This window comes from Carettochelys insculpta, chromosome 26 (genome assembly GCF_033958435.1).
Source record: "Carettochelys insculpta isolate YL-2023 chromosome 26, ASM3395843v1, whole genome shotgun sequence".
Classification (NCBI taxonomy): domain Eukaryota; kingdom Metazoa; phylum Chordata; order Testudines; family Carettochelyidae; genus Carettochelys; species Carettochelys insculpta.
In genome coordinates, this window is record NC_134162.1 from 16,805,065 (window position 1) to 16,829,153 (window position 24,089).

Sequence of the window (24,089 nt, forward strand, 5' to 3'; positions counted from 1 at the left end):
GGTTGGTCCTGCCGTCGGGGCAGGGGACTGGACTCGATGGCCTCTCGAGGCCCCTTCCGGTCCTAGTGTTCTATGATTCTATGACTTGTACGAGGGAACCAATGGCGCGAAAACGGGCATCTGGTAGATAAACCCTTGCTGCGATGGAGTTTATGCTTGCCCCTATGAACTCTATGTCCTGTATGGGGTCGATCTTTGACTTCGCCAGGTTGATGATCAGGCCCAGTGAAGAGAACATGCCTGCTGTAACTCGTATCATGCGTAATACCTCGTCTTTCAAGGCCCCTTTCAGTAGGCAGTCGTCCAGATATGGGAATATAAACAATCCCTGTCTGTGCAGGTAGGCTGACACCACTGCCAGGGTCTTGGTAAATACTCTGGGGGCTGAGGAGAGGCCGAACGGCAGAACCTTGTATTGGAAATGTTCTTTGCCGACCATAAACCGTAGAAAACGTCTGTGAGCTGGGTGGATTGTTTTGTGGAAATATGCGTCTTGTAAGTCGAGGGCTGCGAACCAATCTCCATCATCCAGTGCCGTAAGTATAGAGGCGACTGTGATCATCCGAAAGAGTTGTTTGCACAAGAACCGATTGAGGCCTCGAAGATCTAGGATGGGCCTCCAGCCTCCTGTTTTCTTCTCTGTAAGGAAGTATCTTGAACAGAACCCTTTCCCTTGGAGTTGCTCCGGCACTCCTTCCACTGCCCCTATAAGCATAAGATGGTCCACCTCCTGCTTGAGTTTCGCTTCGTGGGAGGCATCCTTTAGATGGGGCCTGGGTGGAGGTCGTGGCGGTGGGAGCGACTGGAAGGGGATCACATAACCCGTGGCTATGATCTCCAGTACCCATTTGTCTGTGGTGATCTTTTGCCACTGGGCATAGAATGGTCGGCGGCGATGATGGAACATTAGCTTTGGATGACATTGTGCGATGGTGGTGATAGTGCAGCCTTCGATCTGTCCATGAAACTTGTTGCCTTTGGCCTTGCCCCGAGAAGGCACAGCTCTGTTGGGAACGTCGCCTGGGAGTTCTGTACTGTTGGTGCTGTTGATGCCGCCCTTGCTCATAGCCCCTTTGGTAGTGAGCACGCTGGGGTTGATACGGGTATCATCTTTACTGAGGGTAATACTTTTTCTTCCTGTATGGAGGGGTATAAATCCCCAAGGTTCTGAGAGTAGCCCTTGAGTCCTTACTGGAATGAAGGACCGAATCAGTTGATTCAGCAAACAACTTCTGTGTGTCAAAGGGGAGATCAACGATCTTCGCCTGTAGGTCCCTCGGGATACCCGATGTCTGAAGCCAGGATTCCCTGCACATGACCACTGCCGTAGCTGTTGAGCATGCCGCCGTATCTGCTACGTCGAGGGCGATCTGAACTCCTGTCCTCGAGGCTGCGTAGCCTTCCTGCACGATGGCCTTCAGCACCGGCTTCTTATCCTCTGGAAGCGAGTCCATGAGGGAAGTCAGCCCGGAGTAATTGTCAAAGTTATGGTTCGCTAAATATGCTGCAAAATTTGCCACTCTCAGCAGTAGGGTAGAGGAGGAGTAGACCTTTCCGCCGAATAACTCTAGCTTCTTGGCATCTTTGTCCGTTCCCTCAGTCTTGTAGAGAAGTTTTCGACCTCTGTTGAGATGATTCCACCACCAGATAATTTGGTTGTGGGTGACTGAACAGGAACTCCATGCCCTTCGCCAGGACGAAGTATTTCTTATCCGCTCTCTTGTTTATAGGCGGAGGGGACGCAGGGGTCTGCCATATCGTGGTAGCGGACTCTATAATTGCTTCGTCGAGCGGAAAAGCTATTTTGGAAGAGGCCGGAGACCCCTGCCTCCTTGTTGGAGTTCGCAGCATAAGGGGAGGGCTTAGGGAGAGCAGCCCTGCAGTCCTGTCTGGAGAAGGGCAGCGGTGCCGGGTTTTCTCTGCTGCCTTTCCCCTCCCCTGTGGGGCTGACTCCACCCCTTTCTGCGCCGGGGATCTCGGCCCCGCTGTCGGCGCTGTGCTTGGCACACTTCGCTGCGGTGCCGCGCGGGTGGTCTCCCCCGGCGCCTGCAGGCCGTGTGCCTGCGAGCTCTGCACCATCGGCGCCCCGGGGGTCTGTGCCGCTAGCTGCAGTGCCGCCGGTTCCGGCGCTTGCCTGGCCGCTGCTCTGCCCGTGGTGTGGGCCGGCTGTTTGATTATCGGAGGCTCAGCCTCTGCCACGTGCACTTCCGCGCCGCCGCTGCTCGTCTGTGATTGCGGCTGGGGGCTATGTGCTGCACCCGTCCCGCTCGCTGTGGCTGCCAGCAGGGATCGGGTTGGCGAGATTTTCCTCCGTTTCTGCACTGACGGGGTGAGGGAAGCCGCCTTTCTTTTATGGCCCCCTGCGGGTCCCTCTTGTTGGGGCCGCTCTGGCACGTCTGGCTGGAGGGCCTTGTCAGAGAGCAGCATTTTTAGCCACATTTCTCTGTCCTTCCTTGCTCTAGCCATGAGCTTTGCGCAGAAGGGGCATTTTTGGGTGACATGAGATTCCCCCAGGCACCTAATACACTGACTGTGCCCATCGGAGGCCGGCATAGCTTCGCGGCATGACTCACACTTCTTGAATCCTGAAGAGGACATTGCGGTGAGTCTTTGAGTTGTTAATAGGGTACTTAGCACCTTTTCTGTGCGTGTTCCCCTCTCAGACCCAGCCTACCGCGGCAGGAGGCCTAATGGCCTTACGTCCCCGTGCCTCTGCTGCTCCTCTTGTTACTAAGGCTTTTATATACTTTTTTTTTTTTTTGCAATAAGAAAAATAACAAGCTAAATGAAAGACTGAAAAGAAATTCTAAAAACACTTAAAACATTAAATACGCTGACTCTGGCCGCAGCCTGAGCGGATTCCGTCTGCAGCCGATGGCGGTTAAGAAGGAACTGGCGGGGACCGGATCACGCACGTGGCCGGGAGCGCGCAAGGGAGCGGCATGCGCCGGTGCATGCGCGGTCCAGCAGAAACTGCTGGAAAGATCCGATCTGCGGCGCCGGGGCGAGCCCAACACCTATCGTGGAGCACCCACGGGGACACTCGAGGAAGAATTTTATCTTTTTCACAAACTCATTGAGACCTCTTAGGTCCAGGATGAGTTTCAAGCCCCTCTTTGGTTTCAGAATTAGGAAACACCAGGAATAAAACCCCTGTCCCCTGAACTTGGAAGGAACTTCTTCTATGGCCCCAGTACCCAGGAGGGATTGCAATTCCTGCTCTAACAGGATCTCGTGAGAGGGGGTCCCTGAGAAGGGAAAGGGCAGGGCATTGGGAAAGGGCGTACAAAGAGAACTGAATAGTGTATCTTCTGTCTACTGTACGCCGGACCCACCGGTCTGTGGTGATGCTGCACCACATATGGTAACAGGGGGATAAGTGAAATGAAAGAGGGGATGCTGGAGTGGATGAGATTGATTCAAAGCTCCCGACTGTGCCATCAAAACTGATGCTTTTTGATCAGGGTTCCTGTGGGCCCTTTTGGTGGCCTTGAGGTTCTTGGCCTGAATGACACCTGCCTGTCCTGTTCTGCCTTCTGCTGCTGTCCTTTTGTGGCTGCAGAAACTGTCTTTGCTGAGGACGGGGGTTGAAATGCCTGCACTGGTTGGCAGATGTGTGTAGGCCCAAGGAGCAGAGGGTGGCCCTGGAGTCTTTCAGACTATGTAGTCTTTTGTCCGTCTTATCTGAAAATACAGTAGGGCCATCAAAGGGGAGGTCCTGGATCATCTGCTGGACCGGAAACCTGCAGCTAAGCTCCCCTGCACTTTGCCACTCTGGAGGCCATAAACCTCATGGCAGCGTTTGCAGCATCCAATGCTGCCTGCAGGACTGCCCTTCAAATGAGTTTGTTCTCCTCCACCTCAGCTGTGAAGTCTTGCTTGGCTTTGGGTGGCACCATCTCAGAGAACTTAGACAGGGTGCTGACTGTATTATAAGCATACATACCTGCTAACCAGAGCCTGCTGGTTAGCAATTCCTAATTGCAACCTTCCCGTTGAACAGACCTTCCTCCCATTGAGGTCCAAGTGCTTAGCTTCTCTATTTTTCGGGGAGGGACCCTAGAGCCCTTGGTGCTTTCTATGGTTAGCAGTATCGACTACCAGGGAGTCAGGTGGGGGGGGGTGCATGAACAAATGTTCATTGCCCTGGGATGGAATATAGTACCACGTCTCATTCCTATGGGCCATAAGAAGGGCGGAAGTAGGCATCTGCCAAACCGTTTTAGCCGTAGTGGCAATTGTTTTGATTATGGGCAGAGCCATGCTGGTGGGGCCTGCAGAGGACAAAATGTCCATGACAGGGTCCATTTCATCCTGGACCTCCTCTGCTTGCACCCCCAAGTTTTGGACCACTCTCCAAAGGAGCTGTTGAAAAGCCCTACCATCCTCCAATACAGGTGAGGCTGATGAGCCTGCCACTGCGTCATCCATTGAGGATGAAGATGATAGCCCTTGCACCTCCATTTGGAGAGGAAGGGCAGTAGTGACCTGTTCAGGCACTTGGCACCCCCCCCTGGAAATTATAGGCAAACCATCGGGCACCGTAGGCAGACATGGCATAGGCACGTGCTGGCCAGTAAGTCCCACCACAGGATCATTAACGGCACCATTACTGCTCCCTGCACTTGAGTCGGTGCGGGTGCCTGCTCCCTCTGTACTGGAGGTACAATTATGGATGGCGCTGACACCGAAGGGGTCCAGTCCCACTGCAACGGTGCTGATGATGGTGCTGAGGTTGACGCCGATGAAGTAGATGCAGGCGGTTCCATGATGACCGCCACTTCCTGTCTTTGTTCCAGTGGTGGGGCCCCCAGTGACACCGACAGTGCCGAGCACGGGTTTGGCAGGGCTCCCGGCAGTGTTAAAGGCACTCCAATGGCCTGGCCCTGTGCCTTGTGAAATGCCAATGGGGTCCACCAGGGCCACTGCTGAGTCGTCTGTGAAGCGGGCGGCCAATCCGTATCGTCTGAGGGACAACTACAGTGCCTGCTATGGCTACAGTGCGACCTTCTTGAGCTCCTGCTCCGGCTGGAGCTTGAGTAAAAGGAGACCAACTCTGATGCCGTTTCAGAAGCAGATAACCATGGTGGGACCATCGGAGTCAGCACCAATGTCACATGCACCAAGGAAAGCACTGGTGCCAGATTATAGGGCACTTGAAACTGTCCCACAGTCTGGTAGGTCGGCACCGGAATGCTCGGCACTGAACACGGTGGCAGTGCCAGCATCGACATGAGCACAGGGATTGGTGACAGCGTCCACGAGCCCTGATCATGCTGTTTTAGTGCTATGGTGCCTGTCCTCCATAGACAGAGAAGGACCCGGCATCGTCATCGGCAGAAGTTCTTGTGCTGCTTGAAACACCTCTGTCATTATGGGCAAGTCCAGCATCAGTGGGCTCTCACGCTGCACCAAATTCAATAGACGTGCCTCTTGCCCTTTGGCAGTGCGCGCTAGAGCCTTGGACTTGAGGCCGCCCCGCTTTGACTTCAACGAGTGATGCCTCTTGTGTCTCCTCCTCTTCATCAGAGCCAGAGATTGACTCCTATGGTGCCCAGAAGGCAACGGTGCCTGCACCTGCTCTCAGTGCCGGAGTCCTTAGGCGGCACTATGGTTGACAGCGCTGGTGCACTTTGCACAGAGGAAGCTCCACTCTCCGCTCCTCCTGGAGACTCTTGAGGCTTATGAGTCGCCTCCATTAAGAGGACTTTAAGGCGTTGGGCCCTATCTTTCAAGGTTCTGGGCTTAAAGACCTTACAAATTGGACAGTGATCATACAAGTGTCCTTCTCCCAAGCAAATCAAACAGGCTGTACAAGGGTTACTTTTGGGCACACGTTTGCTGCATTTTGAACAAGTCTTAAAGCCTGGGGACAGCTAGGCATTCCCCAGCGCCAAGACTCAGAGGGCAATACAAAGCCCCACCTTGGCTATTAGTTACAACACTAAGACTATCAAGCACTAAAACTATTTACACTTCTTCAAGAACTATTTACACTACAATAGTCTACTAGCGAAAGAATCGAGCAGAGAAGTCAAGAGCTCCAGCGACCAGCAGTGAGGTGAGAAGTGGGGGCAGAGATGTCGGGTGGTACATATATTGGTCACCATATCGGCGCCGCTCCAGGGGGCGCCGCACCAACCCTATGGCTACTGGCTAGGGCAAAAAGCTTCTGGTGACTGGGTGTGCACCTGTGCACACCCAACTTGTCATGGACATGAGCAATCGCTCGAAGAACCTATGTCCTCTTGGGGAACTACCCCATACTGTAACGCATTCAACACAAAATGATAAGAGTTAAACTTGCATGTTCAATCTTAACTTTGGAATTTCCTTACCTTCGAGCGCTATTCTATGCAACCTTAGTGTTCTCTGATGTCGTTTTTGAAAGAAATATACAACATAATTTAATTTTTGTTTCTCCACAAGCCTGAGACCATCACAAAAAAGCTCAATCCTGAAATCCTCTCTCAAACAACACTCATTTAAGTCAGCTGAAGCCTCAGCTGAATAAAGACTGATTCATTACAAGATCAATTGAATTAATCTGACATATTACACATGTGAATGTGGTCTTTGTACACTCAATTTACATTTTTGATAGACTCAATCACTGTAACTTTATTTTACTTTGGAATACTTTTTCACATAGAACAACAAAAGGGATATCAGAACACACTTCCATCAGTTTTTAAAAAATGCATGTTTACTGAAGGAAGAAATGTAGACTTTGTCCAGACCAAACTGATCTGGTTGATAAGCCCCTCTCCATGATTCACTGAGTCACTTTTTTTCAAACAAATATTTACTAGCACAGATAACTTAAAGGCAGCTGTCCAGCCTCACTGCACCTTTTCATCTTGTACTGGTGACATGAGGGAAAGTTTTCTATTCCATGGATATAATCCATGGTGAAGAAGGGTACTGATGTGTATTTCAGGAGGGGGCGAAGGTATATGCTTCAGAATATGGATTCAGTTCACATGTTGTGCAATCATAAAAACCTCTTCTTTGGTACAACAGACAAACCATTCCATGCAACCTGCTGTGACCATCTTTCAGGCGAGCCCTTAAGACCCAAGCTCCTGTCTGCTTTGCAGAAGTCATTACAGACCCCATGACAAGTAAGGGTATATCTGCATTGCAGAGGAAAGCATGTCCACCAGCTCAGGTAGGCAAGGCAGAGACATGCTAGCTTTGTTTAAGTTAGAACTTTACACATAGCCATGTGAATGTTGTAGCATGGGCAACCTATCTGAATACAAGAGTGCCTGAACCTGTGGATCCAGATTAAGTGAATTAGTCTTCTGCCCTCTCCCCTCACTGGCCAAGAGTGAGAGTCATTCACAGAAGCTGTATAATTTCCCTTCACCCACCGACAGTCAGGGGAATGGGAAGAAGAGCAAGTACCATTCTAGCACACCTGGCTGCTGTCCCTCCTGCCCTCCCCAAATGGCACTCTTGGCTCAGGTGGTCAGTCCATGACTGCCCAGGCTAAAATATCTACATTGCTGGTTTTAGTGTGTTAGTTAGAGCAGAGTTAATGTGTCTTTCTCCCTAGGCTTGGAGGAGTGTCCCAAGCTTCAGTGTAGACATAAAGTAAGCATTTAACCTAGTATTCTCCCCAAACCTTTCTGTAGCATATTATGTGCTGGGTGGCTGCAGTTTAATCATATTTGCTATGCCCAGATTAAAGGGTTTTGTTGACAAAACATTCATTTTGTCAACAAAACCGCGGAGTGTCCAGAGTGCCAAGTGCATTCTGTGAACAGTAAGTCAACACAATGTAGCACTTTTGTTGACAGTTGTACCCCGCTTGCCATGAGGAAGAACACCGCTGTCAACAGAGATCTGTTGACGAACACTGATCTGGAGGTTCGGGGGGGTGGGGCGGGGGCAGGCAGGCCTCTGTCAACAGAAAAGGCCTCTGGGATGCCGCACAACCCTGTCTGCTGTGGTTCCGGGTGGCCATTTTGCCAATCGCATGTCCAGGGAGTCTGGCTGCTCTCTGTTGACAGAACAGATCACTCTTTTGATCCACCCTGTGGTCTAGAAGCAATCTGTTGCAGACATTTTGTTGCAGGATATCTTCTGACACAAACTTCTGCTGACAAATCCCTGTAATATAGACAGAGCCTACATGAATCAACTGTTAATTTCTTTTTATATAAAATATAAAATACTAGGTGCATCTCACTTAGGATACATCGACAATGGAACGAGGAGATGTGAATGAGGCAAAGGTAGTACGAATACCTCTATGCAAGCTGCTAATCACATCTCCGAGCTCATATATGGATGTCTGCATAGTGTAAATAAATAGCATATTATTTTTCTGTAGCACATTTCAGCATTTCATATGTTTTCAGTTACAATGTATGTTTTGTACACACTACATATTTTACAGAAAGTCTATTTTAGAAATGTTTCAGACAATTTTTAAAATGTTTACCAGGTATTTGTGGTATCCCTCCTCCTGTGAAGTAAGTTGCCTCATTTATCATGAGTCCAACTGTTCAGTACTTACAGAGAAAATTATGACTAATAAACATTAGAAATTTCTAAATATTATCTAAAATAGGTTTATCTTGATTATTTCAATAGTCAGAAATGTGGTTTAATTATATTATTTTCAGTCTGCTTCATTGAGTGTCAATCTGAAGATGTCAAGTGTCGCAGGGGTAGCCGTGTTAGTCTGGATCTGTAACAGCAACGAAGGGTCCTGTGGCACATTATAGACTAACAGAAAAGTTTTGAGCATGAGCTTTTGTGAGCACAGACTCACTTCACTCACTTACAGCATCTGATGAAGTGAGTCTGTGCTCACGAAAGCTCATGCTCAAAATTTTTCTGTTAATCTGAAGATGCTGAGCTGTGCAGCATTTTTGTAGATGTTAAAGCCTATGTCATTCCGTTGTTACCTAAAATAACTTCTGAGTTTTGGATTTGAAAAATATTGACATTACTATTTAATTAAATTCTGCAATTCTTTGAATGTAACTTCACAATAAAGAGAATGAGCTTTCTTTTTTGATATTCTGTGTTGTATAAAATGGCAAAATCTGTATCACAGTTAGTATTAATTTGACACTCTGGTGTGCTGTCTCAACTCCACTACTGGTCACAAAGCTCAGCAGACGGGCTAAGAACCGAGTGAGCCATGGAGAGTTAATATCCCTTCTCATCTCTGCATTCGTTTCCTGGAGATCTACGTTGAAACATACTGACTGGGGATAACGGTGGCCAGAAGTTTGCATTGCCACTGCTCAGTTTATACTTGCTCTGAGGACGTGCTCAGAACTTCAGTGTCCCAGACTGAGAGACTGGTACTTTTAATCTTTGAACCTATGAAGTTATTCCTATCATGCACTTTTTATTTTTCCCTTATGCTTATCTGATGTCTTCTTGTCATTCCTCCTCATTGCTAAAGGAGAGAAAATTGGTATTTTAGTGGTGAATTACCCTTTAGAGACTCATGTTCTACAGAAGTAAAATTGACTGGTATCTTCAATCAATGCAGTTCTCTAGTCCAATCATCTCTAACCTTTTAGTGCCCAAAATAAATTTTTTAATTTAAGGGCCAACAAAGATCTATTCTGCCCCTCCCCTGAGGAACTGGCCCTTCCCCAAGCCTCTGCCCCATTCATTTCATCCCTCATCTCTCCATCACTCACTTTCAAGAAGCTGGAGCAGGAGACTGGGGTGCAGGAGGTGGCTCAGGACTGGGTTTGGGGCATAGAAGGGATATAGGGCGCTCTTTTAGAGGGGGTTAAGGGCTGGGGCATGGGATTGGGACTTGGAAATGTTCAAAGGGGAATATGGATGCTGGCTTAGAGGGGCTTCAGGGCTGGAACAGATGGTTAGGGTACAGGAGGGGATTCAGGCTGCAGGAAAGGGTATGAAGTCGTGAGGAGGGGGGTCACGGCTGGGTCTGGGTATTGAGATGTAGGATATGTGGTGTACTGGTTCCACAAGGGAGATAGGGGTTGCTGTCTGACCTTTCATTGGTGCAGTGAGGCTACGGAAGGCTCCATGCCTGCCCCCAACCCCACACAGCCCAAGGAAGTGGTCAATGTGCCCTAGTAGCCTTGGGGGAAGAGGGCATGTGGCTCTGCATGCTGCCTCTCTTTGCTGTCACCATCCCTCAGCACCCATTGGCTAAAGTTTCCCAAAACAGGCCAATAGAGAGCTTCAAGGGTAGTGCTTGTAGGAAGAAGAGGAGTTGAGACTCCTGCCACCCAACCCTCCTCCACATACTTGGGGCCACAGGGCTGCGCTGGCCACTTCTGAAAACGTGGCGATGGCACCGGGCCAAGGCAAGCAGGGAGCCTGCTGATGGCAATCGACTGGGAGACTCCCTGGGATCAACCATTTGGTCACTATCAACTTTGCTGATCACTGCCCTAAATCATCCTCACTGTGGAGCTAAGAGACTCTAAGACTAGGGAGAACAACAAAAAGTCTCGTGGCACCCTATAGACTAACAGATGTTTTGGAGCATAAGCTTTCGTGGGCAAAGACCCACTTCATCAGATGCATGAGTGGGGGCGTGGTTTCAGAGGGGTATTTAAAGAGTGGGGTCCCAGTAAGAGGGAGGGCCAGAGCTGACAAGGTCTATTCAGCAAGGTGGAAATGGCCCAGTCTCAACAGTACTTATCAAAAGAGGAAAAAACAAGTATCTCTGATAGAGAAACTGCTTTGGGTGTTGATAACTCCCCGTTAGACTCTGACAAAGGCTCACATCCCCCTGTCTGATCTGACTTGTTTCTTCCTCTTTTGATAAATACTGTTGATACTGGGACATTCCCACCTTGCTGAATAGACCTTGTCAGCTCTGGCCCTCCCTCCTACTGGGACCCCACTCTTCAAATACCCCTCTGAAACTACCCCCCCAACTCAGGCATCTGATGAAGTGAGTCTTTGCCCACGAAAGCTTATGCTTCAAAATATGTTCGTCTATAAGGTGCCACAAGACTTTTTGTTGTTCTCGAAGCTAAAGACTAACGCGGCTACCTCTCTGATACTTAAGGCTATGGAGCTATACAAGACTTTAGACTGCAGTAGCAGCTTCAGAGCTACTCCACTGCTGCTATGAGATTAATATTGGGTAATATTAATACTGGTTTAATAATTTGGAATGGTAATATGTTTTAGAGGAAAATCAGGAGCAGGAAAAATTAATAAATCCTGTTCATTAGAACCAACACAGTGTGTAATGCTGTTAATTCACAGTGACTTTCCTCCCAGCTGTATTTGTCTTATAATTTCCAAATGGCTTCATTACCTGGAGATGTTTCTTTGCTTTCAGGGCCATGTAACCACCTCCCAAAACAACTCTTTTTGAAGTCATGTTTGTATTCTTTCTAATGAAAACTTGAGTTTTGCCTTTCAAAGTAACTAGCAATGTTCTCCTTCCTCAGATTTTCTTCGTAAAAGCCCATCCTAAATCAAAGTGAATGAAACAGTGGGAGCTGAAGCAAAGTATGGCAAATACCTTTGTAACTGTATCTGATGGGTACTGCCTTGCTGAACCCATGCAATATTACGGTGAGTAAAGAAAAATGAAAATGTTAAAACCTCAGAAAGATTATCTGCAGCAGTTACTCTTTTCATTTGTTTTACTATTACAAATTTTGCATACCTTAAAGATCTAGGCACTTACAAATTCAAATGAGGAATGATCATCACATATGTTTCTAGTGAGCTCTGACAGGCCCTGTAGTACTGAACACTTTTATCAATGACTTGAAAGAAAAGTCATCATTGATAAAGTTTGACATGATACAAAAAATGAGGGGAATGGTAAATAACTAGAATAAGGTTGCTGATACAATGCAATCTGGATTGTTTGGTAAACTGTGCATAAGAAAACAATGTGTGTTGTAATACTACTAAATGTAGTATCTAGGAACAAAGAATGCATCCATACTTACTGGACACAGGATTATTTCTGGGAGAGCGTTACTATGAAGAAATTGGGGGTTATAGTGAACAATCTGCAAATTCTAGCAAATCCACAGTCCATTATGGTCAACTTCATGGCCACAAGATTTGAAAATGGTAAATTTCATGTTTGCAGATGTTTAAATCTGAAATTTCAGTTTTGTAACGGGGGGGAGGCATTCTGACCTAAAAGCAGGTTTTGGGGAGAAGTTCACAAATCTGCTGTAGTGGGGCATTGGTGCTGCCTTCCAAGCAGGACAGAGTGGGAAAGGGGATGTGTGGAGGTGTGTGGAGCCAGGAGAGACACCCAAGAGCTACCTTATAGGGAAAGAGCAAGTCCTGTCCTGTGCCAGCCCTCTTTTGTTGGAGTGCTTCCAGTTATGCAGGAAAGACTGGACTCAATTTCACAAACCTCATCCACCTGCCTAAACTTCTGGAGCTGCTGTCCCATCCCACAGAATGTCCTGCACCAGGTGGGTTTGGTCTCTGCTCTGTCCCCAAACCAGCTGTGCAGGAGATAGACAAGTCCTGTCTCTCTGCAGCCTAGACGGAGCTAGGAGCTGCTTTGCTGGGGAGTTCTGAGGAACAAGGGGATATCAGATTTCAAGGGGAAGGGCTTATTTCATTGTCTGTGAGGCATTTTTCACAGCCATGAAATTAGTAGGGCCCTAATAATTATTGAACATGAGCACCCAGAATGATGCTACGACAAAAGGGTTAATGTGATCTTTGGCTGAATAAAGAAGGGAATATGAAATAGGAGTAGAGAGGTTATTTTAGCTCTGCGTTTGGCACTGGTGTGATCCCCACTGGAATACTGTATCCTTATATTTCTTAGTGTTGACACTTGGGAGAACCTCACCCAGGACTGTCCGCAGTGGAGGGCAGTAATCCATGAGGGGGTGGCACAATCTGAGAAGTCCCACTTGAGTGCAGATGAGGAGAGACAGAGAAAAAGAAAAGAGCGGCAAAAACTGCCTCACACTCCTTTTATGGAGAATAAATATTTGACAGTGGACTCTTCAGTCTAGAAAAGATAGGTATAGCATGATTGAATGGGTGGAAGTTGAAGTCAGACAAATTCAGACTGGAAAGAAGCCATAACTTTTAATGGTAAGGGTAATTAGAAATTGGAACAGTTTTCCTGGTGCACTGCTCTTGAGGTCTACATAGTTTCACACCCGTTGTCACCCCCTGGGACTGTATCCCCAACACTATGGAAGTGGTGGGGGAAAAGCCTCCAGTGGATTGTGTTCCTGTGCTGCCATTCTCTCAACTGGAGAGAGGGGGAGCAACAGCATGCAGAGCCACTTCCTCCTCCCGCTGCCAGAGTCTGTACACCATCAGGGACACCCAGAGTACAGAGGTTCAAGCATACCTCTCTTTAAAACAGAGAACATGGAGGATCTGAGGAATAAGAAATTAATGCACCTAACTTTCATATCTGGAAAAATACTGGAATTATTAAAAAAATCTCTTTGTAAGCACATAGAAGATAACACTATAAGTAAAGTATCAGAGAGGTAGCTGTGTTAGTCTGTAGCTTTGAGAACAACTAAAAGTCTTGTGGCACCTTACAGACTAACAGATGTTTTGAAGCATAAGCTTTCGTGGGCAAAGACCCGCTTCATCAGATGCATGAGTGGGGGGGGTAGTTTCAGAGGGGTATTTAAAGAGTGGGGTCCCAGTAAAGGGTTGGGGGGGACCAGAACTGACAAGGTCTATTCAGTAAGGTGGAAATGGCCCTGTATCAACAGTACTTATCAAAATAGGAAAAACAAGTCAGATCGGATACGGGGATGTGACATTAGACGCTGACAATGGCTCACATCCCCTGTCTGATCTGACTTGTTTTTCCTCTTTTGATAAGTACTGTTGATACTGAGCCATTTCCACCATGCTGAATAGGCCTTGTCAGCTCTGGCCCTTCCCCTTTACTGGGACCCCACTCTTTAAATAGCCCTCTGAAACCACCCCCCCACTCATGCATCTGATGAAGCGGGTCTTTGCCCACGAAAGCTTATGCTTCAAAATATCTGTTAGTCTATAAGGTGCCACAAGACTTTTTATTGTTCTCAACACTAGAAAAGTCAGCATAGATTTATCAAGAAAAAAATCATGCCAAATCAACTTAATTTCCTTCTTTGACGGGACTAATGGCCCAGTGACTAAGGGGGAAACAACAGCTAGGATATCTCTCAAATTTAGTAAGTTTATTAACATGGTTGCATGTGAGCATTATAAGCAAATTAGGGAAATGTGGTCTATATGAAATTATTTTAAGATGAGTAGTTCCAAAAATGTTTGAAAGATTGTATGCCAAGAGTAGTTATGAATGGTTTGGTGTCAGACTAGGAGGGCATATCTCATCAGGTCCTGCAGGAGACAATAATAGCTTCACTTCTATTTTTTTCTTAATGACTTAGACATTAGAGTGGAGGATATGCTTATAAAATCTGCAGACAGAGGACACACTTGATAAGCCTTCAAATATGTTATCAAGAAGACTGATCAACTAGTCTCCAGGTCCACTGAAGACATGACAAGAAATAATAAGCTTGGTCTTCATCAAGGGAGATTTAAGTTAGATATTAGGAAAAACTTTCCAACTATACAGGTACTTAACCAGTGGAATGAGATTCCAAGGAAGGTAGCAGATCCCATCATTGTAAATTTTAAAAACATTTCAGACAAACAATTGTAAGGGATGGCCCAGGTTTACTGTGACCTGCAGCAGTGGAGGAGGCTAGATGGACTTCATAGCTTCTCAAGATCCTATTCAGTTATACATTTATGTGATGATTACACATTTTAATTTTTAAATCAATTGCAAACACGATAAATAACTGTAAAAACAACTCCTCTCATAATTCTGTACAAACATATAACTTAAAATGCAAGTATGACTATGTGAAATCTGGGTTACAGAGATATTAAATAAAACACGTTTTGGCATTCATGGGTTATTAAACATCAGCTTCGAGATGGGTGTATATCATGGTAAAATATGTCATCCTTTGGAATTTCTGAAACGTCGTTCTCTCCTTGTTAATGTTATTCATTTTCATGTATTGTGCCTCAATTGTGTTTTAATACCAAATGTAAATGCTTCTCTGCTTAAAATGTTTACTGGTTTAAATTTTCTGCTGAACTGATACCTGGCTCTTTTTCTGGAGCTCAACCTTAGTCCACATTAATGAATTGCAGGAGTAAGTCTGAGTACAATAATCTGATTGCCTGTAATTTAACTATCTGTGCAAAATTAAATTACTAATTTACAGGATTCAGTTAGCCCACAATATGACACTGACCAAGCATATGACAAGAATTCACTAAGGAGCAATTTACATAGGTACAAAAGTAAGGCTACCCTTCTGAATTGTTCTTAATATTTACACATTATAAAAATAATTTAATATTTGCCGATAAATTACGTCACAAATTCGTCCACAACCTTTTTGTTTCATTTTCACATTTATCTAGATGTTTTGCCAGAGCACATCAATTATCAGCTACAAGACTCAGACTTTCAGGCTACTCCTTACTGTCAGTATTCAACAGTCCAGTTTCCACCAGTATTACAGTCGCAACCTTCCCAGCCACAATACAACACTTACAGCGTGGATTCTCAATATACTGATGGGCAGTACATAATCAGTAACTATGAATTAAACAAGCCCACCTGCATGGTTGATCATAATGATGATAATGATGGATATCATGGACTAAAAAAGCCAAGACTAAATCATTCCTCCTTGCGAATAAAGGGTCAGGAAGAGCTCTGTGTTGTATGTGGGGACAAAGCCTCAGGATACCACTACAACGCGCTCACTTGTGAAGGCTGTAAAGGTAAGGGAGAAATAATTTTATTTTGTGACTTAAAAGAAAACTGCCTCTATCAATCAGTGCAGTGTGCTGAAATTCCACTTGTACAATTTTAAACAAACACATTTATGGTAATTTTCAGATGACATTTTGGAGAACGGCTGCAGTCTAGCTGAAGATAATAATAACTTATGGGTCCCCTCTGAAACCCACTTCTGACTGTTCCTCCTCTGCTATATCAGACTCTACCTTCTTGTTCTAACTTTCATGTATCTGCATAATTCAGCTCCTCTGTACTTATCTACCCTCATCTCTTTACATATTGACCCATCTTTTCTGTTCCACCAATGATGCCATATTCAGCCACTCATTTGTCAGTCTACCATAAAAACATCTCCACCCCTTCTCCTGCCCTGCTGCCTCCACTGCATACAGAAGGTTTTCTGAGCTAATGTGCAAAACCATACTCTCACCACCTTTTCCTTGTAATGGTGGAGAGAGAGAAGTTACTCACTGTAGCAATGGTGGTTCTTCGAGATGTGTCCCTGTGGGTGCTCCACATTAGGTGTTGGGCTTGCCCCGGCGCCGCAGGTCGGATCTTCCAAGCAGTTTCTGCCGGACCGTGCATGCGCCGGTGCGCGCCGCTCCCTTGCGCGCTCCTGGCCACGTGCACGATCCAGTCCCCACCAGTTCCTTGACCAACCACCTTGGATGCTCCTGCAAAACACTAAACAGAGATCCGAAGCGGGGAGGATGGGCGCGTGGTGGAGCACCCACGAGGACACATCTCGAAGAACCACCGTTACTATGGTGAGTAACTTCTCTTTCTTCTTCAAGTGTCCCCATGGGTGCTCCATGTTAGGTGACTATCCAGCAGTAACCCAACATAGGAGGTGGGTAATCGGATCATGTGCAGCTTGTCCCTGAGAGGACCGCTCTCGAGAGCTGGGTATCCTCTTGGAATACCCTGTGAAGGGCGTAGTGCTTGGCGAAGGTGTCATAGGATGACCAGGTCACCGCTCTGCAAATGTCTTTTAGTGCAACGCCCTTGAAAAAGGCTGTTGATGCCGCCACCGCCCTAGTGGAGTGAGCCCTGGGCGTGGCCAGTAAAGGAGTCTTTTTGAGTTCGTAGCACATTTTTATGCAGGATACGATGTGCTTCGAGATTCTCTGGGGAGAGAGACCTTCTCCTTTCGATTTGGGAGCGAGAGAGACTAGGAGTCTATCCATTTTCCGGAAGGACTTGGTCCTGTCTATATAGAAGGCTAGTGCCCTCCTCACGTCCAGGAGGTGTAGGCGCGCCTCTTTGTTAGAGTTATGAGGCTTTGGATAAAACAAGGGTAAAACAATAGGTTCATTAATATGAAACTCAGAAGAAACTTTAGGAACAAAGGCTGGATGCAGCCGTATGGTTACCGCCTCCTTGGAAAATACTGTGCAGGGTGGCGTTGCCATAACTGCCGCAAGCTCGCTCACCCTGCGAGCTGACGTGATTGCGAGAAGGAAGGTCGTCTTTATCGTAAGGAGGAAACCATGGCTAAAGGCTCGAACGGTGGTCCCGTTAGCGCACTAAGCACCAGGTCCAACCCTTTGAGGAACCTGGTAACCATGGGATGGGCGAACACTGTGTGCCCTTCCTCTTTGTGTCCGAAATGGCGGCAAGGTGGACCTTTAACGAGGATAGTGAGAGTCCTCCTCTCTTGAGGTCCAGTAAATACTATAATATTACAGGTATAGGCACCGAAAGGTGGGCTAACTGTTTGGTAGAACACCATGCCGTGAAGCGAGTCCACTTCTGCTTGTAGGTCTTCCTGGTGGAAGCCCTCCTGCTACTTTCTAGGACTTGTTGCACTTCCTCCGTACATGTGCTCTCTAGGGAGAGGAGCCATGGATTAACCACGCTTGTAGTCGCAGGCCTTGGGGGGGCGGATGCACTATGGACCCCTGGGCTTGCGTGAGCAGATCCGGTGCCACCGGGAGGGGCATCGGTGGACGGTCCGACATGCGCAGGAGTAGGGGGAACCATTGCTGTCGATCCCACGTTGGGACTATCAGGATCATTCAGGCTCCTTCTCTCCTGGCTTTCTGCAAGACTTTGTGGATCAGCACTGTGGGAGGAAAAGTGTAAAGCAGGGGGCCCCTCCAGGAGATCGCGAATGTGTCCCCCAGGGACCCCCGTCCCAGTCCTGCCCTGGAGCAGTATCGTGGGCACTTCTTGTTGTGTTGAGTGGCAAACAGGTCTATCTGGGGAAAACCCCATGCGTGAAAAATCGGTCGTAGCAGATCGGGACGGATCTGCCACTCGTGCGTGAGTGTGAAACGCGTGCTCAGCTGGTCTGCCTTCACATTTTGGGCGCCTGGTAAGTACGAGGCTTTCAAGGTTATATTGTTGGCAATGCACCAGTTCCACAACCGGACTGCTTCCACACATAAGGCATGGGACCGAGCTCCTCCTTGCCGATTTATATAAAACATGGTGGAGGTACTGTCTGTACTGATCCCGACTACTTTGCCTTGTATATGGTCTCTAAAGTGTCTGCAGGCGTTGAACACCGCTCTGACCTCCAGTATATTTATGTGCAGTGACTGCTCCATGGAGGACCACAGTCCTTTCGTCAGCTCTTCGCCCATGTGTGCTCCCCACCCAATGTGGGAGGCATCTGTAGTAAGAAAAACCGATACTTGTGGTTGGTGGAAGGGTACCCCTGTTAGTATGTTCTTGAGGTTTACCCACCATTGCAGGGATTTGCGCACCTCTGTCGTGGGCGACACCACCCTGTGAACGGTGTGTGCTACCGGTTTGTATACGCTCGCCAGCCAGTGCTGCATGCTGCGCATGTGTAACCTGGCGTTCTGTACTACGAACGTCGCTGCTGCCATGTGGCCCAGCAGCTGTAAGCACGTCAGGACCGGCACCGTAGGGCTGAAGGTGATGACTTGCACGAGGGAGCCGATGGCCCAAAAGTGTGTCTCTGGTAGATACACTCTCGCTGTAATAGAATTTATGCGTGCCCCTATGAACTCTATGTCCTGTGCGGGGTCTATCTTTGATTTTGCCAGATTGATGACCAGGCCCAGCGAAGAGAACGTGCCTGCTGTGACGCGTATCATGCGTAGTACCTCCTCCTTCGAGGCCCCTTTGAGTAGGCAGTCGTCCAGATACGGGAATATAAATACCCCCTGTCTGTGCAGGTAGGCTGACACCACTGCCAAGTTCTTGGTGAAGACTCTGGGGGCCAAGGAGAGGACGAACGGTAGGACCTTGTATTGAAAATGTTCTTTGCCTACCATGAACTGGAGGAATCGTCGGTGAGCCGGATGGATAGTTATGTGAAAATACGCGTCTTGTAAGTCGAGGGCTGCGACCCAATCTCCATCGTCCAGTGCCATAAGGATGGAGGCGATTGTGATCATCCAAAAGCGTTGCTTGCGCAGGTACCAGTTGAGGCCTCGAAGATCTAAGATAGGCCTCCAGCCTCCTGTCTTTTTCTCCATGAGGAAGTATCTGGAGTAGAACCCTTTCCCTTGCAGTTGCTCCAGCACTCTTTCCACTGCCCCTATGAGCATAAGATGGTCTACCTCCTGCTTGAGTCTCGCTTCATGGGAGGCATCCTGCAGGTGGGGCCTGGGTGGAGGTCATGGCGGTGGGAGTGACTGGAAGGGGATGGCGTACCCCGTGGCTATGATCTCCAGCACCCATTTGTCTGTGGTGATCCTTTGCCACTGGTCGTAGAATGGTCGGAAGCAATGGTGGAATAACAGCTTCGGATGACATTGTGCGATGGTAGTGATGGCACAGCCCTGGATCTGTGTGTCAAACTTGTGGCCTTTGGCCCTGCCCCGAGGGCACACGGCTCTGTTGGGAACGTCGCCTGGGAGTTCTATATTGTTGATGCTGTTGATGTCGCCCTTGCTTGTAACCCCTGTGGTACTGGGGACGCTGTGGCTGATACCGGTACCATCTTTGCTGAGGGTAGTACTTTTTCTTTCTGTATGGAGGGGTGTAGATCCCTAAGGTCCTAAGAGTGGCTCTTGAGTCTTTACTGGAATGAAGGACCGAGTCAGTTGATTCAGCAAACAGCTTCTGCGTGTCGAAGGGGAGACAGACGATCTTCACCTGCAGATCCCTCAGTATACCCGATGTTTGGAGCCAGGACTCCCTTTGCATTACCACTGCTGTAGCTGTTGAGCGTGCTGCTGTGTCTGCAACATCCAGGGCGATCTGAACTCCCGTCCTCGAGGCCGCGTAGCCTTCTTGCACGATAGCCTTGAGCACCGGCTTCTTGTCCTCTGGAAGCAAGTCCATGAGGGAGGTTAACCTAGAGTAGTTGTCGAAATTGTGGTTCGCTAGATGCGCTGCGTAATTCACCATTCTCAACAGTAGGGTGGAGGAGGAGTAGACGTTTCTGCCGAACAGCTCTAGTTTCTTGGCATCTTTGTCCATTCCCCCTGTTTTGAACTGAGACATTTTTGATCTCTGTTGAGACGATTCTACCACCAGAGAATTTGGTTGCGGGTGGCTGAATAGGAACTCCATGCCCTCCGCCGGCACGAAGTATTTCTTGTCCGCTCTCTTGTGGACAGGTGGAATAGTCGCAGGGGTCTGCCATATCGTGGTGGCAGACTCCAAGATTGCTTCGTCAAGCGGTATGGCTATTTTAGAGGAGGCTGGAGCTCTCAGATTTTTAAGGAGCTTATGGTGCTTCTCTTGCACCTCTGCTGTCTGGATGCCTTGCGTGAAGGCCACCCTTTTAAACAGCTCTTGGAACGGTTTGAGATCGTCCGGAGGATTGACGTCCCCCGAGGCTGTAGCATCATCCGGGGAGGACAGTGAGGAACCGCTAGGGTACGCCTCTCTGGACCCCTCCGGGTCCTGTTGACGGTGGTACATCCACTCACTAGAAGCTTGCGAGGGAAAATCCCAGGGTTCCAGAACCAACTCCCCCTGAGATATCTAAGTCTCTGTCCCCGTTCGCGATTGCCCTCAGGGATACGGAACCGTCTGTGGGGATCTGTCCCTAGTAGTATGCCTATGGTGTCTATGCCCCTCATGATGGGGTGACCATGGCAACACGGGCAGTGCTCCTGGGATGGTGACCTGGACCACTCCCTTGGTGCATACCCCCTACGTCTGGGGGAGCGAGATCTTCTGGAGACATGGGACGCTGGAGAGACCGATTTGTGATAGTACTCAAGTGGCTCGAAGCCCAAGAAGGGCGAAGGTGGTCCAAGCCATGGGGAGGCTGGCTGTAGAAATGGAGATGGGGGCACCGGACAGGCTAGGGGTGACCCCTGCCTTCTCGTTGGAGTCCACAGCACGAGCGGAGGGCTCAGAGAAAGCAGCTCTGCAGCCCTGTCTGGAGAGGGACTGCGGTGCCGTGTTTTCTGTGCTGCCTTTCCCCTACCCTGTGGGGGTGGCTCCGCCCCCTGACGCGTCGGGGATCTCGGCCCTGTAGTCTGCACTGCGCTCGGCATGCTCCTCAGCGGTGCTGCGCGGGCGGTCTCCCCCGGTGCCTGCAGGCTGCATGCCTGCGTGCTCTGCGCCTCCGGTTCCCCAGGGGTCGGTGCCGCTGTTTGCGGAGCCGCCGGTTCCGGCGCTTGCTTGGCCGCCGCCCTGCCCGCGGTGCGGGGCGGCTGTTTGATCATCGGAGGCTGAACCTCCGCCACGTGTGTCTCCGCACCTCCGCCGATCAGCTGTAGCTGCAGCTGGGGGCTGTGCGCTCCACCCATCCCGCTCGCTGTTGCTGCCGGCAGGGATCGGGTTGGGGAGATTTTCCTCCGTTTTTGCGCTGATGGGGTTAGGGACGCGGCTTTCCTTTTATGGGCCCCGGAGGGTCCCTCCTGCTGCGGCCGGTCCGGCACGTCTGGCTGCAGGGCCTTGTCGAACAGCAGCATTTTCAGCCGCATTTCCCTGTCCTTCCTTGCTCTGGCTGTTAACTTGGCGCAGAAGGAACATTTCTGAGTGACATGGGATTCCCCCAAGCACCTTATACACTGACTGTGCCGATCAGATGCTGGCATCGCCTCGCAGCACGACTCACACTTCTTGAATCCTGAAGAGGACATTGTGGTGAGTCTTTGAGTTGTTAATAGGTTACTTAGCACCTTCTCTGTGCTTGTTCCCCTCTCGGATAAAGCCTGCCGCGGCAGGAGGGGTAATGGCCCTAGGCTCCTGGCCTCCGATGCTCCGCTTGTTACTAGGATTGGAAGCTTTGAATTCCTTCCCTTTCGTTGTTTTTTTTTTTGTTGGTTTTTTTGTTTTGTTGAAAACAACTGACTAACTTAATCTAAGACTGAAGAAACTTTAAAACAATTAAAAACATTAAATACGCTAACTCTGGCCATAGCCTGAGCGGAATCCGTCTGCAGCCGATGGCGGTTAAAGAGGAACTGGCGGGGACCGGATTGCGCACGTGGCCAGGAGCGCGCAAGGGAGCAGCGCGCACCGGCGCATGCGCGGTCCGGCAGAAACTGCTTGGAAGATCTGACCTGCGGCGCCGGGGTGAGCCCGACACCTAACGTGGAGCACCCACAGGGACACTCGAAGAAGAAGATCGCGTTTTTTAATGACCTGAGAGTGATGCTGCTTAGACTCATTTACTCCCCTAGAGTCACTCATGGCAGAAAGATTAACTGTAACGTTCCAGACAAAGTGTGATTCAAGAAGTCCTCAAAAGCAGAACAGACAGAGGATAACTGCACAATAGAGGTTAAAATGTTGTGTAATGTTATAATGGCTGTGAAGGCAGATGAAGGCTGCAGCTGATAGAGGATTTCACTGTCATGGTATCTATGCCACTGGTTTCAAGTCTTCTATCTGTCAAGGACAGTGTGGTGACTGTTGTGCACCAGTCTCCCCACTCTAAAAGAAGTCCTGCACAGACATCTTCCATGTTAAGTAAAACACAGAAGTCAAAAGTCCAGTGACAGTCAGTGAGTGGCAATGGAAACAAGACAGTGAGATCTGGAAGGTCCTAGTCACAGACAGTACTCAGGTTGCAGGGAAAAGGATGATTGCTGGTGCATTTGTCTTGCTTGAGGACTGAGGCAGGTCGAGCACTTCAGCAGCTGCACCCACGACTGAGCAGTCCTTTTAAGGATCCACTTTGCTCACCCCACATGGGCAGGGGGCTAGAAAGGATGCCCTAAAAATAGTCTTGCCTTTAACAGCAACGAAGGGTCCTGTGGCACCTTACGGACTAACAGAAAAGTTTTGAGCATGAGCTTTCGTGAGCACAGACTCACTTCATCAGATGCTGTTACAGATCCAGACTAACACGGCTACCCCTCCGAGTCTTGCCTTTGTTACTCTTGGCTGTGTAGGCGCATCCAGTGGGATCACTAGCCCGGTGGTCAAAAACATAAGTAACTTTTTAATTTTGGAACTGGGAATGGATAGAACAGGGTATCTATTGAGTGATTTTCACCCATTGTTCAGTTGCAGTTCCTGGCAGTCAGAGCTTTTGGGACACCCAGAGCATGAGACTGCATCCCTGATTGTCTTGGCTAATAGCCACTGATAGAAATATCCTCCATGAACTTAGCTGATTCTGTTTTTTAAACCCAGTTATGCTTGTGTCCTTCACAAAATATCCTGGCAGCGAATTCCACAGGTTGATGTACATTGTTGAAGATGTATTTCCTTATTTTTGTTTTAAACTTGCCCCCAATTAATTTCATTGGATGACTTCTGGTTCTTGTGTTGTATGAAGGGGTAAAAAACACTTCCTTATAATGTTCTCCACATCATTAATATTTTTATACATCCCTATGGTATCTCCCCTTAGTCATCTATTTTCTAAGATGAACAGCCCTCAGTCTTTTAAATCTTTTTTCAGATGGCAGTTGTTTAAAGTACCTAATCATTGCTGTTGCTCTTCTCTGGACTTCTTCCAATTAAGTAAAATTCCTTAATCCCCTTTCTTATGTTTCAGTTTTGCAGCTCTTCTCTTGCTCACTGATTCACAGTATGGAGGCTTCGGGACTGAGCAGTGTGGCCAGGTGACACTGTGATTCCCCTTCTGCACAAGCAGCGTCAGGCATCAGGCAGCCTTTGTGCTTTCTTCCTTGATTATATCCTTCCTACAGTGATTCAGAAAATCTTCCATTCACTGAACCCTAGGAATACCACTCTGCTGTTGATGATAGGCTTGCCCTCTAGTCTGTGTTCCAGTCCAGTTCCTTATAGTGAGCTGTTAAGTTCTGGATTTCCCTGAACTACTTCCTAGCATGCTTCTTTCAATTTCTCTTTCATCAGCCTTCACCTCTCTGATGAGCCTCCTAGGTAAACCATTCCTCATAGGTTCCTGTCCCATTTCTCA

The 24,089-nt window shown here is 48.3% G+C and overlaps 1 protein-coding gene across 1 annotated transcript in view; it reads left to right on the forward strand.

Annotated features, from left to right (window-relative positions):
• LOC142001887 (bile acid receptor-like) overlaps window positions 1-24,089 on the forward strand; it is a 48,501-nt gene that overhangs the window by 10,670 nt on the left and 13,742 nt on the right. The window contains exons 2-3 of the mRNA XM_074977524.1: window positions 11,421-11,547; window positions 15,427-15,792. Coding sequence (XP_074833625.1) covers window positions 11,457-11,547; window positions 15,427-15,792 — 457 coding nt within the window. The 5' untranslated portion in view covers window positions 11,421-11,456. The remainder of the gene's footprint in view (window positions 1-11,420; window positions 11,548-15,426; window positions 15,793-24,089) is intronic.